At 33.6% G+C, this 19,455-nt stretch overlaps 1 protein-coding gene across 1 annotated transcript; it reads right to left on the bottom strand.

Annotated features, from left to right (window-relative positions):
- Positions 1–3,104: 3,104 nt before the first annotated feature.
- LOC116769719 (homeobox protein SIX6) lies at positions 3,105–6,382 on the bottom strand. Its single transcript, XM_061522632.1, has 2 exons — positions 3,798–6,382; positions 3,105–3,686 (listed from the first exon to the last, which is right to left on the bottom strand). The coding sequence occupies exon 1, from the start codon at positions 6,275–6,277 to the stop codon at positions 5,468–5,470; it is 810 nt and encodes a 269-aa protein (XP_061378616.1). The 5' UTR covers positions 6,278–6,382; the 3' UTR covers positions 3,105–3,686; positions 3,798–5,467.
- Between the last annotated feature and the right edge of the window lie 13,073 nt (positions 6,383–19,455).

Below are 19,455 nucleotides of genomic sequence, written 5' to 3'. Positions count from 1 at the left end.
TAGCTTTTAAATTTATGATGTTCAATAATTAAGACTAAGCTAAGAGGCGCCTATAAGACAGGCGTCAACGCATAAAATAAACATTCACCGTCCAACAGATTTAATATTCATGTCCAAAGAGTTTGATATAAAAGCAAAAAGGCTGTATAGATAAAGTTCAAAACAAAAAACGAGCTGTCAAATGGCGTGACAGCGACGGCGGGAACAAGAACGATTTGTACAGGCATCAATAGGCCTACAAAAAAAAAACCTTGTAATATAAACATTAATAATCTCATATCAATATTTATAATACCAATTCTGATAACTTTGCACTTTATATTTCTAATGAGACCGTTGTTGCGATATTGGCTGAATATGTTATTACCGTTAGGATAGCTCATTAATTGATTTATTTCTGAGCAATTATCTTGTCCGACTGACGCCAAGACTTAGCGTTTGTTAAAAAAAAAACTACGTGTAACTTTGACAGCGAGCTTACCGGTTTTAAAAAGTGACACCATACTTATACAAATACTATCTCATTTTTCTTGTATCAGTTAGAATTTATATAAAAAAAGTTAATATATAATAAATAAACAAAGGAAACTGATCAAATCATTTTATTTAACTCTGTTCCCACAATATGCGATGTAATTAGATGGATAAAACTTTTTTTAAGTAATAGTTTGTCTCTGATGAGAAACGGTTGCGGAATGCAAATAGCAAACGGTAAAGCTAAATGCCGGGGACTGATTAATTTATCTCGTAATTAGCGAAGACATATCTTTGACGTTGACTCGTAGCGGACATCTCGTAGCGGACATGTTGAAAACAATACACCCATTACACTGCTGTTTGTGTAACTACAATGTGTTTTATATACACAACAAACAGAACATTTCCTTCATTTTCATATAAAATCCCATATTCGATAACCATACCGAAATTCGCCACCAGAAACGTAAACAAGAAAACTAAAATTCCTTAACCACATTCATTGTTCACTAATTGTTTGATACTGCCATAAAAACACACGGACATACGTGTTTTGTTACATTTAGAGTTCGCCGATGACTTACTGATGCAAGTTCTCCATAAAAGTCGCATTGGCTTCATTTAGGCGTACTTGAGATTTCCTTAAAAAGCCAGACCACATTCTGACAGCGTCTAACAAACGGGAAGGTAATCAATGTAGCGATGTCACTAAATCATTGTGATCGGATGACTTGTTAATTAAATAACTCCTACATTATTATTTACGTACAGATATCGTGTTTATTGTATTGCAATAACATAAGCTGAACTAATAAGCTAGTTTATCAGTTAGTTTAACCTTTAAATAGGACATTATAATTTTTAAACCAATCGTATATTTTATTATTATTAGGAATACTGACCTGATATTCCATCACAAACATCAGTTCCATCATATTCTTCTGTTAATAAGGGGACATGGAATTAATCGTGGTATAATGTCTAGATGTTAAATCATCACAGAGCAATACTTATTCAGAATCTTATTCAACAGATAAGAAAAAATCTTAATTCTGAAATAATTTCGAAATGTCATCTTTTTGTACTGCTTTTATATTTAAAAATATTTAAATATCTTTAAAAAATATTAAATTATTGTTGTCCAAATCTAGATAGACTTGATTTTCTCATTATTAAACGTTAGTTTCTGAAACCAGCTTATATCAGATAGTATTTAGATCGTCACTTAATTTATTTATATTATACTAGATTTTTCCCGCGACTTCGTCTGCGTTACTTTCAAAATTAGTAATGTATAGCTGACCGGGCGAATTCTATTACTCCATAAAGATAGTACATAAGAAGATTTTGGTTTTGATAAACTATTTTTTTCTTCTTTTTCAATCAGATGAAAAGTATCCTGTCCTTTCCTTGGTTCTAAGCTACCTCTCCACCACTTATCAGCCATACCCGTACAGCCCTTCTTTAGTCCTAAATAGTCCAAGTAAGACGAATTTCTTTTATCTTTACAGATAACTATTATAAAACTAATGATTGATAGCATTATGTGATGTTTTATTTTTCCCGCCGGTTTGACTTCACTATTTCAAATTAAGAACGTCGCCATATTGAATGCGTCTACAACAATCGCTTAGTAAATCTTGACATCTCTATCCGTCTGAATGCATTGTGTATAAATACATTTATCGATTTAATAAACTTTCAAAACCGTAAACAGGAAATGGATTCGTATTTTAAATCATTGCATCCTTTTTTGTTAATTAAATTTCCGTAAAAAAAACAGCGTGCAATTAAAAACCTAACAACAAAACGACTGTGCAAAATTAATTCAAACATTTTAAAGCATTTGGAAATTTTCAATTCATACAAAGCAAAAATTTATTTCGTATATATATTCAAATTATATATTTTTCTTTATTTTTACAATGTATTTACCGTTCCATAACCAACGGATAGTGACAGACTCGAGTAACGAAGGGGCGCACTTAAATTTATCACCTTTCGCGATAACTGGAGGTTAGAAAGAAGTGTTTTAAAATACAATAGTTAAACGGAATATTCATCTATATATACGAGAGGCCTTTATATATTATTAAACTCTTTAATATATACAGCTAGAATCATTTGATACAACCACTCGATACTTGAACACAAAATTAATAAAAAAAAAATTTTTCCCTAACAACAGTTTTCATTTTCATTCAAGTAATTGTGTTTTAAATAATAAATGATTGAATGTAATTATAAAGTTAGTGTCTGGTTTCGTGTTTGAGTTATTGAAATTATAATTTTTATAAACATTTACATTCCCGCTAATCGTGACACAAACAGACTGATTGTAAAATTAAATTAAATTAATTTTTATATAAAAGTATTGGCTATTGTGTTACAAATTGTTACGTGACGATGCAGTAATTACGTACTATTCATTTTTTATTACGTATCATTTACGTAAAGAAAGCATTTGATAATATAATCGTTGTACTGATTATACGCTGCTATGACAAATGTCAAATCACTGACAAATAGTCCTAAAACATTCAAAATGGCCTTCTAAATTTAAATTTTCGTCGTTTGAAATTAAAAAAAATTAAATTAATATATAACAGGGAGAAATAATATTCGGCTTCCATTTTTTTTTTGTTTACGAATATATTTTTATTAACAATTTACTTTAATGACTGTATCAATATATTTACATTTATAATACATTTTTACACTCGTCTTATAACTCATATAGTTCACGTGTCACTGTAATAGGCTTCCGTGAAACTGTTTCACATATATAACAAACATGTATTGCACGTACAAAACAAATATATACAATGGTAATCGATAATTATCTAATATATTTACAAACTGGGTGGTTATTGAAGCTACGTATTTTTTTTTCATAGTTCACAATCATTAATTACATAAAATTCGTTCTTTGTTATATATATCGTATAATATTATTCTGTGTTATTTTATTGTTGTTACATAAATAAGCAGATTCATAATATTGTTAACATAATATAATTGTATATACATATAAAACATTTCTCGTTCTCTGACAGCTGCTATCGGATGAGTTCAAAAAGAAATTTACAAAAATATTAAGGATATCTCAGATACAATAACAACATGGCGGCCGACCTGTCTAAACAATAGTTTATGAAATCCGTTTTACATGCACAGATAATATCATAGTTTTCGTTGAATTGGATTTTCTAAAAAAAAAAAATTTCAATTAATTCGCCTTTCCATAACATTCTATAAAATATTTCATTATACTACAATCTTAATTAAAAAGTCAATTGAACGTATAATATTCTTCTCACCAGCGATACTGTCTGATGATGATTGGCTTAAAAAAAATCACTCTTAATTTTGTATCGAAAAAGATATCGATTCACAATCACATTATATGTCTTAAAACATAAATCTATTAACTCATAGGGATTCATTTGTACAAACAAGAATTAAATTAAAGCAATAAATCAGACGAAAGAATCTGCTGAAAAATGACAATGAGAGCATTTTTACTTTTTTTTTTTTTAATATTAACGGTCAATACAATTTTCATTCATCCATGTTGCTTTATAAATGTACCTCCTTCGATTGATTAATACATTATAACGATTAAAACTATGAGCAGTTGGGAGCGTACCTTAGCATTCTTGTCTAATGTACCTTTCAAATAACTGTATTTTTTTATCTCTTTTAAGGTTATTTCATAGCAATTATGTTATTATAATTGTTGAATTAATTCTTGAATATCTCAAACGCCGTATTTGGTTCCTGACGTTTTTTTTTGTTATTAACAATGAAAACCCGTTTCTATGACATACATTTTCTACATTTCTATGTGATGTATATTTAGACAGGAAAAAAGGAATAATAACCATTTGAAAAGATACCTTTTTTCCTATTTTTTAATCTACCATGATTGAATATTAAACTCGGTCTCAACTACATTTAACGGTAAGATTCTTGACTTTTATTTTTCATATAAATTACGATGCTACATACTGATTTGCCTATATTTATGCAAATAATTATTTCTTCCCAACAAGACGTGTGTAATTTCCACGGAGGCCGACGTACTATGGCCTTTAAGTTATAATTATTTTCTTATTGAGTATGGATCAAATTATCTTAGCCGACCTCATGAACCTTTTTGTTACAATTTCATTATTATAACTACGCTCGCCCTTTAACGGTCTCAATGTTTATAGCGGAACAGACGATTTACGGAACATTTAACAATTAAATTAAATTTTCTAAGGAAACTTTTTTGTTTTCTAAAAATTATTACTCTTCTACTAATAGCACAATCAATGTATATTTCGTTCATTAGTTGTGAATATTGTACTGAATCTTCACTATTATTACGGCAGAATATAACAGTATATGTATCTAGTCTTCGAATAGGCCTACTTGTTGTAGAGCGCGAATATTGTATCTTACCTAAACGTGTCCGGTACATAGAACGTTTTAAATAATCAAAAGCCTATTACAGCGTCTCTTAATTCTGATGATGCAAGTCGTCATAGAGACCTAATCGTCAACTAACTCCAATCGCCAGCAGTGATGTTCAGATTCAGGTACCGTCTACACTCCCTAATATAAAACTCTATCCCACGAACAATCTACAACCATAATAGTTTACATCTAATAGTGATATGATAAATAAATCGTATTTAATTGGCAGCATCTTAGAACTTAAAATACTCCGGGAAGGCTGACGGAGGGCTTTCCATCGTTTATAAATAAGTGAACAATAAATAAATACATTTAGCGTCAAATAATACTAAAATCAACCCTGTCATACCTCGAGGGATCGCGACAAGCCGGAGCCGGGCCGAGCTGAACCGAGCGCCTCCTGTCGCCCGGGACAGCGCGTGGACCAGCTCGGTCTTAATAACATGAAGCACTCGCTCACAACAATACCGAGTGAACTGCACACTCGCCTCACTGAACGTCACCAGTATTTACACTAGAGGTCCGTCTATTCCTCGTCCACGTTGATCTCGGAGTCCGCGGAGTCCTCGTCGTAGGTGGACGAAGAGGCGAAGCCCCGGCCCAGGGCGGCGGAGCGGTTCTTGGCGGCGGCGGCGCGATCCCGCTGGCGTCGGTTCTTGAACCAGTTGCCCACCTGGGTCGGCGTCAAGCCCGTCGCCGCCGCCAGCTCGCGTTTCTTTGTGGGGTTCGGATACGGGTCCTGGAGATACCACTCCCTCAGCAGCGACCTCGTCCGTTCCTTGAAGCAGTGCGTCTTCTGTTCGCCGTCCCATATGGTTCTCGGCAGGGGGAACTTCTTCCGCACGCGGTATTTGTCGACGGGGCCGAGCGGACGGCCTCGGAGTCGCTCGGCCTCTTGGTAGTGGGCTTCGAGCCATAGAGCCTGTAGTTTCGCGTGGCTCGAGCGCTGGAACCGATGTCTCTCGAGAATCGAGTAGAGCTCCCGGTGGCGGCCGGCGTGGAAGGCGACAACGGCCCGCGCCCGAAGCACCGCCTCGCAGCGCTCCAGCTCGGCAACGTTGGGGTGTGCCACCGGCAGGGACCACAGGAAGCGCGCAAGGCGCTCCACGTCACCACTCTCCTCCAGGGTCTCGCAGACGGTGGCCACCTGCGCCGCGCTGAAGGACAGCGTGGGTAGCGGCAGCAGAGGAGTCGGAGCGGCCAGCTCGAGCGCGGCCAGAGACAACGGCGCGGGTGGGTCAGCGCAGGCTGCGGGCTCGGCCGCGGGCCCGCGCTGCGCCTCCAGGATGCGCGCGTGCAGCGCCGCCGTCGTGGACTCGTCCCAGGAGCCGCGCATCGGTGCGAGTGTGCGCGCCGGAGTCGCGCGCCGTTTGAGCCGCGGACGGCGGAGCTCCCTAGCCGAGGGAGGGCGTGCTCGGAGCCCGCGGCTATTGGCTATCGGTTACGGAGCGGGAGGCTGCGCGGCCAATCGGGCGTCCTCCGCTCGGGGGCCGGATAGCTTTCAACCGCGCCGCGGCGCGTATCCGGCGGGCGCGTTTAACGAGGGCGGCGGGACGCGGGCCCCCCGCGCCGCCATGATCCGTCACACACACCGCGCGTACCCCTCGCCGGCGGGTGCAGCGCCCGGTCTGCGCCGCCGCTTCGATAGATTACCTGCGAACCTTCAATTAATAGCCTCCATATATTCATCCGGGTGGATTACCAGCTTTTATTTGGTCTATGTTCCGCCACCGATCGATAAATTAGTACCTCATCGCTTCATACGCTCTACATACACGCCTACTTCATTAACGGCCGTCTGTTCGATCAAACATTTAATTATTTATCTCGTACCAGATATTTCATTTTGATATAACGTTCAGCTCGGGCCGGCCAACTTAGAATGTATCATAATAAGTCCTTCAAGACGACTAGCAACCGCCGGTGCTTCTGTAATGAGTCACGACGAAAAGTTCCAATAAAAACCATTCCTTCCAAGTACCAACGGCGACTCATTATTCTCATACATAACACAGAGAATCTAAATCATCAAATATCATAGAGTCACATCAAGTGTCAAGGAGCGTCGAGCGCTCTACTACAGATTTCACCGTGAAAGCCTTTCCACAGTATTAAGTTATTGAACGGCAAACCACACCCCGCCGTGGGTCCGCGGGACCCGGGGGTCGGGAGGTGGTGGGAGGGGGTGAGCTACGTTCAGATAACGTGAACACCCCGTATTGTACATTTAAATATAGGACTTTTGATACCGCTCGTTATAAATATGAAATTCATTATAACACATTACGAGCGGAGCAGCGTTTTCGGAAATCCCTGAACGTTTACAAAGAGTTTGATGTTTAAGTATTTATTAAATCCACTCCGTTACAGTATCGGTTTAACGACGCGTTCAAAGTTACTTCAGTTTCGAAGCCGATGTAGTTAACTGAACGCTTCCTTTCTGATGACAGCAACAATTTGCGAATCTCTCGAGCAGCCTCCCCTGAATCAATTAACTCTTGTCTTGCTAGTTGCTTATTCGCAACCACAGTGAAGGCTTCATCTTGAAGACGTACCTACATCCTACATGCCATTAACATTATAAATAACGCCTTTTAATTTTATAACCTCTTAGTTTATATTAAATAACTTCAATAACAACAGAAACAAAGAATTTAATTTTAAACTCACCACTAAATCAGAATCGTATTTTTATTTCATTTTTTGTTTTTTTTTTTATCCCATCCTCCATCTTATTATTCGACGTAGAAGCATCTGATTTACATCATAAGTTGTTAAAATATCGTAACTAATTCATAAGGCGTGCTAACTCTTAAAGTAACCGCCGAGTAATTGAAAAGTTTTGACAAAATGTTAACTCAGACTTTACATTAGGAGTTTTATGAATTTATCGAGGAGAAATCTTTATATATAAATAACAAAAATTATATTCGGAGTGCTCTACAATGATTGAATCTCGGTAAGTTGCGATCGTATTGTAATGTAGAGCGGGGTATGTGCTGCTTGGCTATGTATAAGTGGCTGCGAGTTATCCCGGTTACATTGGTATCATGGGGGGATCCGCTCAGGGTCGGGGGGTGACGATCGATACACGGTATCTTTGTTTGGATATAAAATCTTAGGGGTGTGGTCTGGGATCTGATTTGGAAATATATTACGCTTTAACATGGATTAAGTTCGAATTTTTGTATTATCATATATAAGATATTTTCCTATGACTTATTATTAAGTTGAACCTAGTTCGTGAGTTAATATTGTATCTATGTTCAGTTTAAAACTATATTTTTGTGCTAGTACCTTTATAAAAATACAAAAAACTGATCTCCGTAATTCAGTAATGAGACCAACAACATCAACGAGCAATAATATTATATTATATCTTCATTCAAATATTCTATTCTATTCAACAAACGGTTCTAGTAATAAATTCCTTTCGTTATGAACCGCATCATATTCAGCATCGTCACTTCGACCAAACAAAAGCCTATTCGAGGCTTCATAATTTCCAAGAATGAAGAGTTCAAATCTAACAAAACGAAAATAAAATATATATACAGGGAACACAATGATGCATATGCGAATTGGAAACTAAAGTCGACGCTACCGGGCAACATAGTTGAGGCTCTGCGGGCTGTAGTGTGCGGCGAACAAACGACGCGTCACTAAAACATACCTTGTAAGAACGTAATAACTGTTAGAATGTTGTGCAGCCGGCCCCGGGAGGCAGCTACATGTCTGTTTGTCACACAATACGTCGTACGTCAAACGACGAGTTTTACAACCTCGCTATCTGACAGACAGTTAGCGGGAGTGATTTGTTAAACTCGCCTACCCACTACACATTCGATTACTATCATTTGAAAGTCGTCAATAAAGATATTCATAAAACTATTTTACATACAACATAAATATTATATTATAAAACTAAATTTCCATTAATAATTATAAATAATATCTCATAGGAAACAAACATCAATTTAGTTGCCATCTAAAACAATGCGAAATAGACTAATGAGTGAGTTCGATTGATGTAAAAGTTAACCATTAAGTTAACCCTATCGTTACGTTCAAAAGGTTATCAGACGGTCGAGTGCGTCACGAGAATAGCAAAAATGAAACCGAAATCGGTCGTAACCCTTCAGCACGGTTAGTTGACTCTGATAGAGTCACCGCCATCAGGGGTTTGACATACTGACGGATTGACTCTAACGACATACTCCATCAGTAAACATCACAACTAAATAGTTAATAGTTACAATTTATTCATTACATTAATAAATCAATATAATCTCCGAGTATCACCTTACAATACTAATTTAGTAGGCAATTTCTAAAAAATTATTCTCTCTATATATATATATATTATTGATAATGATTATATTTGTTATATTCGTCGTTAAGAGATAGTGTTTTTTTTTTACTTCTAGTACCGCGCCAGCCCTAAAAGTGATCACACACGAAATAACACTAAATGAGTTTCAATAGCCGGCCGCGGACATCAAAGCTATTTCGATAAAACCCGCTCTGTTTACACAGACGCAGGCACGACATGCAAAATATATACATATATACAATATATATATCATACAAAAAATAATAGTATAAAACGTTAAATATTTATTATTTTTTAATAACATCCGAATATCCGATATAAAAAATATCCAAAAATCTTTGGACCAATCTCATAAAAATATATGTATTGCTAAGAAAAATAAAAATTATTTGCTGGGAACCGAATAATTATTATTTAAACTATAACACATATAACATTTATTCTGTATCATATGTTATATTCACCGTATTAATTATATATACAAAACATGTGAAATTATGTTCGTGCATGTTTTGTTTGTTAAACATTACAAGAGCCAGGAGACGCTCACAATAGAAGTGCCTTCCGACGCGGACGTGCCCCTCCAAGACATAAGATGCGGCGATTTTAAATCATACACACACACACACACACATATCAACTAATAAAATACTATTATTTTCTCATAACAACGATACGGTATTTTTTTTCAAATGTGTTTTTTTGGTTTCCTTATAATAAAATTGTAAATATGATTAAACTCATTGCATTGATATTATTTACAATACTAGATCTCATGCTCAGCTGTATTTAATTTAAAAGGACACCTATAAAACTCTCTGAGCCGCTGTAATTACAACCTTAACGTGTTTGTTAATTGTCTCGCGCTCTCTCCAGACTTGCGACAATCATCTGCGACTGTTTTGTCCGCAGTTTATTGTATGACATATATTCAGAAGATGTCTGAACAAGAAAGAATGAACTCTGCATGCTTAGTATTAGTTTGCAACAACACACTATACGGCGCGTTTGACGTTTCCCATTCGTTAGCGGTCGTTATTACAAGTATAATGAGTATATCTACGAATGATAAACTGTTTACTAAGTAATGTGTTTCTAGTTATCCTAAGCAACCAGTACGGAGCCGGGGGTCTCAAAATTTTGGCCTAAAACAATCACGGACTATGTCGCATTTTACTTAATTTGTATAGCTTGATGTATTTCTTCATATCTTCATTGGGTAAATGTAATTTTTTTTATCACGACATCGCTAACTCCGTATAATGTGTCGAAAACAATATTATTATTTTATATGAAAATCATTTAACACATAATGTTTAGGTATAAATTTATAATACAAAAAACATCGATTTACACTCTTCTCTAAATCGATCAATTGACGAATCATTGATAGTTATAATATATTTAATATATTTGTTAAATAATACACCTATATATACTATATGTTACATATATAAGTAGCACATCTCATAACAAAACACTTGGTCCGTGGACCGCAGATCACAAAGGGTGCTTGCGCGAGCGCAGCTATCAACCCACGTCGTGTACATCATCCTGTGATTAGTTTATGTGACATGGACCGACTACACCACAGAACTTGACACGTCCACACTCACCAAAATAATATATATCGATTATAATCATCAAATAAATATCACACAACTAACATCGATTTTGTCAGAGACATTAAAACCATTGTTTTTTTTTATACAGCTGATATTATGAAAAAATCAATCAAACATGGAACGATTTTATTGATAACAAATTTAGATTCATATAAATATTTTTTTTTTTAAGTCGTCAAAAATCATGTTATGTTATTAAAAATATTGGTTTGTAGGTCTGTACACTTAGGTGTTCTCATCCTCGTAAGTCCATGAATCAGGGCCTCGAGTCCGTACGTTTATGATATGGGCCACTATTGTGAAGACCTAATGGACTATCTCAGCTGTCTGTCAGTGGTGACAGAAAACATTCTGACCCTCGCTCAATAGTATTGCCATTATGCTTCTTACTTCACAATACTTCGACGTTAATAATACACTTTACTAGATATAGCAAAATTACTGTTTCTTCATATTACGAAATATGTATGTGCGATTTAAATCTACTGATATAATTTGATATAACATATTTTTGTTCATCAAAGCGCTTATAACTTTTGATTAATGTTCATGTATTATTAATCATTATAATCGATTTGAAGTCTCGCTGGTGATCCTCAGACCACTCCTGTTATTTAGAATATTGATGTAAAAGAAAAAAATCCATAGATATAAATAAAATATTCTTCACTAATGCTTAAGATCGTGCGGCTATCAAGGTCAAAGAATAATGAAGAGATGCAGTCACCATATATTTAAAAAAATGTGTCTAGCAGTACGTAATATAAAATAAGAACTTAATAAAATATTTAATATACATCATTATATTTCTTGTATAAAGACGAAAATATTTTATAATTTATCTAGTGATTATGGCAACATCATTAACAGCCTAAATGACGTTTTGCTTGCATTGTTTACGTTTGTCTATTTAGGACTTCGATGATGTTTTATGAGATTTCAATTCGAGTTCTCTCTCGGTTATTGCAAGTAACTTTCTTTTAAACTATCATTATACTGGGATCGTATGTAAAAATATGTATTAAATTTTTATGACGAACATGAAATTCTAAAACTCATACAGCACGTAAAGACAGACAGCGATACCCGTTCAGACAGCAACAACAAAAGCCGATGGTATGCAAATGGGGTGGAAATATTAACAACCAAGCATTAGCTAAGTGCATTAGCACCAAATAAATACCATATTAGACGCGCAGTTAATCCTCCGCTGTGTACATTGTTGTACGAGTTTGTAAACAATATGAGACAAATAAAAAAACTATTTATAATAAGTATTGTATATGTAATAATTATTTGATATTTTCTAATCGTGATCCAGAAATTATGTTAATATTTTCTGATATGTCAAACGATGTGTCAGATTATGACTCAATGTATACGCGTTCGTAATAATACACTTGAAAGATCACTAAAATATTTAGCTCAGTATATATTTATAATTTAAAAAAAATACACCCAAAACGACACTTATTTAAAATGTAATTAATCTGTTTATACAATTACATTATAAAAACTTTCTTAATGTAATCAGCACGAAATGTTCGGCCGTCATAAATCCGTGCCGTCGGACATTGGAAACGCGGTAAGTGTTCACCAAGCTGAGGTATTAACATACATAATGTGTAATCCGCAGCATATTATGTTTTCTATACATCTAAAATTATTATGTCGAGAGGCCTAAATTTATAACGAATTAAATGATTCTCTGTTAAATCAATTATATTTATATATTTATTAAACACGGCATTAATTTACTATAAATTATTATAAATATGAATGTTTCAATAACATTCGCTCATTCCAGTATCGTTTTTGGTATCCGCAGCGTATTTATAAACGTACTTTCTAAAGCGGCTTATGTCATCTGTCAATCAGTATTTATTCACCCCATTTAAGATCTCCCTCTAAAACAATGAAACCGAAAGAGATAAACATTACAAAATTTTAAACCTTTCTTTCAATATAAACTTTATAGATATAAAAATTTATTCAGTATTTTATAATCAAATTTAATTTAAAAATATATAAGTGTTGACAGTTCAAACGTCGGCCATTTTTTTTTAATGAGACGCGTATTCAATAAAAAATATATGCCCTGTATTAGTTACATAGAAATTAATCTATAGTATTAAAAGTTAAACCAATGCGAGTGAATTTAAATCCGACGGTAAAATCGGCCTAACATCACCCCATTATCACCGGCTTTACAAATTAATCACTAAATAATGTAGTCGCAACCGGGGAGAGTTACTAGCGATATGCGAATGCAATACAAAACGTGCCTTGTGCGTTGTACGTACAGTTTACAATCCAATAAACATTTTAATTGTTTACAAAGCAAATAAGACATTTAAGTAAAACCAACGACATGCTGATATGAATTTTATGATTTACACTTTAAGGTTCAAATTTGTTTATTTGTCTAATTTTGCAATACTAAACTGATGTAAAGGGCTGGGTGCAGACCAAAATAAAGTTGAAAATAGTATTTATTATCTGTGGGTCCAGTTAATCACTTGTGGGAGCTTTCTATCATGTTACTACAATAATGTTTATGTTTACTCACAGCTTATTTCCAACATAGGGTGGAAATTAAAACCATAAACCTAAGGGATTTTAACCCCTAACCCCTAACCCCTAACCCCAGCAAGCTGGCAAAGTTTTTCAAAAACATTTAGATTACCGCTAAATCTTAATGCACTACACGCTGTTTGTAATAATAAGGATATATCTGATTTAACTTAACGAATAACCGCTGCCCAATTTAAAGTGAAATTTTAATATATTTTGCTACCAAAGATGTGTAGTATGTTTTTGATAAGTTCATAATTAAAATGTATTATCCAAGTGTAGAAATAAATGTACCTTTCCGTCTAATTCATTACCAAAACATGCGCGGTTTGAAACGACCTCTTCTTTAATGTGGAGTACAGTATGCTCACTCGTCACACTCGTTGTTCAGTCATATATTTTCAAATTACAGTAGGACGTAGGTTATTGAACGTAAAACGAGAAACGCTTCGTATCTAGTGACGATGCTGACTTGTGCTAAGGTCACAGATATTATTCTTGTTTCAATTGTTTGAGATGTTCCCATCACAGTTGTTATCATTGAGACATTACCGCTTCCGCTTGTGATTTGTTAATGCAATTAATTATCCGCTATTACTCGGACCGACACCTGTATTGTACTAAAGCCTTGTACCGAAATATGTAAAAAATATATAACTTCTTATTTAGATAATTTGTTTATAGATGCTTTTAAATCAAAACGTGTTTAGGTTATAGATCGACACATACAATTATGTATATTAAATAATTTTTCATTATCTCGTACGTCTGTCTGAATTTCATATATAAATATATAATGATAATTATAAATTTCACTTCAAACACATTAATTTTACTTAACAACTTCAATCCAATAATATAAAGTTAAAATTTACTTGTAATACAATGTTAGTTTATAATAACAAAAATCACTGCTTGTCCATTAACGATTATTCTGTCACGTGAAGCAGTTAATCGAGTAATCGGACGTCAAAAATGCCTTACAAGTTACATCATTTTGGAAAGAATCTAATATCTCACACGACTGGATCGACATTAAACAAACATATGTACATTCACCGCAAGGAAGCGATTTTAGAATAATAAAACCGCATCCAAATCTGTCCATCCACGATCGTTTTACATTGAAGCTTATTGGTGTGTAACGAGGAATTCGTGTTTCGACGAATATCTATGGTGTGTTATACAGAATAAGTGATTTAAGTTGTATGGAATATATAGAGATTTATATACTAGTTTTCGTTGCGCTCTTAGATAAATGAAGTGTGTTAATATAAACCAGCTTTTTCGTTTTAAATAATATGGATGTCGTCTGTAAATCTGATCCATCCATGGCGCCACAAAAACGCATACAAAAAAAAAATCATTCAAATCGGTCCAGTCGTTTCAGAATAGTTTAGGAACACACACGTACAGTAGACCATAAAGGTGTATATAAAGATAAAATGACAAACAAATGAATAGTTCACAAAACAAATTATTGTTGGTTTCAATAGCCCAGTTTTTCATCAAGGGGATACGATTTATCTCGTTTCGATCTCGCTAAAAACTGGTGGAACAATTATGAACTCCTAGCTTTATTTACTTCAAGCGACGCTGTTTAAAAACTTTCTTATATGAAACAGTAAATATATTTATTTAAATTAATCTCTATAATTAATATATAGTAAGTAATAAATCGATTAGAAGTAGACAAAACATCTTCTGAGACTCAACTGTGCTGTGTTACGATTTATATGCGTCTACAAAAAATATATAGTTTTCAAATCAATTAAACCAATTGAATTAAAGATTAAGAAATAATTAAATCCAATTTTAAATTATTGTAATTTAATTGAAATCATCCAAGTTGTGGTAACCCGATACCCAGCTAGCGATCCTCAACCGCTGACGGTAATTGACCAGAATAACCATCTTATTACACACTTAATTTACTTTGACGTAATGTAATATTTAAATATACATTTTTGTCTATACCTTCATTACCGCTATACTTTATTCTAACAAAAATAACGTCAATTTAACGCGTTATTCCTATAAAACGAAATGGACTTTCGAATGAGCATAAAGAAAAATAAAAAATTACAAACTCACTAAGATTTCATCAGCACAGATTAAAAATTTCCTTTTCTCGCTATTAATGAACATCAAAAACATACGTCTCTTGACATAAAACTCCGACGTATGTTGAATATAACATTTGAGATGACACTATCACATCAATACAGGAAACGTTGGCGTAAAATCAAAAATAAGTACACGCTATTCAAAATACGTGCTCGAACTAAGAAAAATATATAACCAAGTCAGATCAGGTATTATTGCGAACAAATAATATGAAAATCAAATATGGATGGATAGATGAGTGAACACTAATTTATATAAAATTATAATAAAAGGTAAAAAATATACCAAAACGGCGACACTTTAATATTAAATAGACAAAACGCTTAGGTATATATTTTCATGACCATAATAGATAATATAAAATTCTTTCTACAATATTCTGAGATGTTTTACACAGCCAAATGTAAAGTGATTTGTGATTAAGATAACTTCATTGCAGAATCTATTAACGATTATATGTAACTGTGTTCACATTAATAAACATGTTAATATGAAAATGTAATAAAATATACTAGTGATATAAAGAAGACAGCATCATTCGCCGTCCTTCACTCACAGCAAGCATCGCCGGGGCGTGTCGCTAGCACACCCGGTCCCCACGGCACACATAATTACTGTCACAACTCACAATGAAGCTTTCACACCATGGGGTACCCCATGGCTAGGTCGTTATTAATGTTCCATTATGTATTTCACGATTTGTTAGAAATATTGTTAATTTTTAGGTTACAATTGCTATTTAAGGATACGTTCAGAAACCAAATATACTATACATATTATGTCACATTGTGTTGTTACTAAAATAAAAAATTACAAAATAAGACTTAATCCTAAATGACAAAAATATAACATACTTTTAATGACATTACCAATTATATTTACGTTAATATAAAACTTACTAAATGTATTAAAGTATTGTATTATTATTTATTTATTACTCGTCATTCTAGTTCGCGACGTCAACGCAACGCAGCTACGGGGAGTAGATAATAAATCTAATAACAAAAATGGCGTCCGTTATGCTGTGTTAGGATAATAGAATAGAATTGGGGATGGACTGGAATAGGAAATAAATTATTGTAACTACAAATAAAATACAATATTATATGGTACTGACATTTCGAGTGTCTATATATTTTTTTTATGCCAGCCTTTTAAAACTAGAGTTTTATTTTATTCTGCCATAAATGAGGAATTTATATAAATAAATATACACAATATTTTAAATTTAGGATATTATGGAAAAAAGAGTTGATACGAAAAAATATCACAAGTTTGTTTTAATATATCTTTTATATTCATATAGGATCATATGAACTAACTGAATAATAGTAACTTGTAACATAACGCCAAAACTGCCCCGTCTGACCACAATATGGTTCGGTATTAACAGAATTTGAACAATGCACTTCCCTATTATATGTTAAACTGTTATTTGATATTTTAATACAATTACAGTCTTATTTAAGATCACGTAACTCGATATGGTTTTTATTAAAACATTCACATTCAATTAGGAGACATTTAATTGATACTACATTTTAATGACAGAAATATATATTTGTTACCTGCATTTTATAAAAATTAAATAAAAAAATACAGTACTTAATAATTGCAACATTATATTTATATTCTCTCTGCAACATATTTTTCATTACGATAATACTCGCCTAAGCTCGAACGGTTTTATTGTAGCGATGCAAAGAATAATATACCTTTAAAATTATATATCCGTGTACAAAATTCAAATGTTTTACATATTTTAAAAGCGTGATAGTGTAAACAAACTCGACTTAATGCGTCAAGCAGAGCCGCGTGACGAAAAGATAATCTTCATACAGCCATTACACTCGCATTATTAATATTAATCTTACATAGATAACTGTATTTATAATGACGGCTTAAACTATGTTTTTTTTTAATGACGCTCAAGAACAACGGTCAAATGACGTCCTGTCATAAACTTCGCATATAAAAATGGTCGTGACAAAAATAAATGACAATTACATTTTGTCTGTGTCCGCGTGTTGAATTACGAGTCAAGTTGTAATCGACGTTAGAGATCTAATAGAATTACTATTTTATACTGGAAAACATTTTATCATCTCTTTCGCAACACCATTACCCTTATTGTACCAAAAAGAAAAAGGTCCGCTGCCAACCATTTGGTGCAAATCTGAAAATAAAGTGATTAAAATGAAAACTAATATTTTAGCGGTCTTCTTCAACAAGTTGTTGTTACAGTGAATAAAAACAGATGAATTGATAACCTCCTCCTTTCTTGAAGTCGCTTGAACAGCTGATAGGAATAGTCAAATGTAGATGTAGATTTTACTAAAATTTTAAACAGATTCAACCGATATCTCTTGATGTTTTATGTCACAATAACACCACTCATTTATTTAATAAAATTATTTAAAAAAAATCACTCTACGTCGGTAGTAGGTGGTAATCTGTCATTTCTTACATTCTCACAAAGCAGCCATTTTGTAGCACATTTTAAATTCGTTGGGAAACGAGGCTTTTATCGCAGAAACTACATTTATTCATTAAAACAATCTGATAACGTATTAATTACAAACCGACTGACAGAAATAATAATTATAAGTCTAAGCGTTGGCTTTCTTTTAATAAAATGCGGATTACACGTCAAAGCAAACAGAAAATTATGTTTTGTTTTTTTTTTTATATGAACACGCGTTGATCATAATCAATAAGCATATTATCTACATTTCTGCATGTTACACACTGATCGTATTTAAAATGTATATTTTATAAACGCAATGTAAAGAAACATCGTACCGAATTCTATTTGCCGATATTTATCTTACATTAAAATGATAATGGTCATCTAACCGTGTTGAGTTAATACGCTCTGTTAATTCTTAATATGTATTATCTTTGAACACCTTTTGAGACAAACAATATTACCTTTAAATGTAATACAATAAGGTTGGAAATATTGTCAGCAGTTAAATAAAGGTAGATTTTTATCCTTAAAGATCACACCTTCGTGGTAAACCAGAAAGCACTGCTGTAATCAAAGTATCGTGAAATAATTCTTTGTTGTCAAACAAATGGTACCCGTATTGTCAGATTGCTATCATGGCGGCTGACATTTATTGACATTTGTTTAAATATATACACTATAATTAAACACATTCTAGTGATATGAAAATATTTTTTAGATAAATACATCTACATTATATAAATTATAATTATTTACTTGAGAATTTATATAAATATAATTTTTTGTATTAATTAATAGCCAAATAACACAAGTTTAATTCGTCATTATTCAATTATCTTAAAAATAAAGTAACTGAGAATGAGCCATCCAATCAATTCGTATAAAATACGATATAAGTTATGTGTTACAGGACATAAAACAATATTTTGTAGCTGACAATACAAGGTGTGACAATGAATTTTAATCCCCAAAATACTTAGCGATAGCCGGGCGTCGTTTTTGACACCAATGGCAGTTGAAAAGAATTGTACTATTTTATACAGATATTATTATCTGTATTCAACTACTGGGGATTAGTTAAATGTTATTGTTAGACTGTCGATCAGATTTTGTGTGAAAATGGTTTCGGGGTTTCACACCAATACTTTATCAGATTTTGTGTCACTGGATAGTTTTTTTAATACAAAATATATATTTTTCAGTTTTTCATATGACGAGTATATTCATGATACATTAATATTATAGGTAATATTTGTGATTGTTATCGTTATTCTTTGTTAAGGTGCGGAACCCAACTATGAACTACGTTTATTTCACACTCAAAGTGGGATTATATGGAATGGCTCGTACGTTCGTGCACAAATATTTGTAGGACACTCGCAGTC

The sequence above is a fragment of the Danaus plexippus genome, chromosome 14, assembly GCF_018135715.1.
Source record: "Danaus plexippus chromosome 14, MEX_DaPlex, whole genome shotgun sequence".
Lineage (NCBI taxonomy): Eukaryota > Metazoa > Arthropoda > Insecta > Lepidoptera > Nymphalidae > Danaus > Danaus plexippus.
This window is presented reverse-complemented; position numbering and strand designations above follow the sequence as displayed.

Bases quoted from the DNA above. Each gene is read 5' to 3' on its own strand.
- LOC116769719 (XM_061522632.1), bottom strand. From the start codon at position 6,277: ATGCGCGGCTCCTGGGACGAGTCCACGACGGCGGCGCTGCACGCGCGC.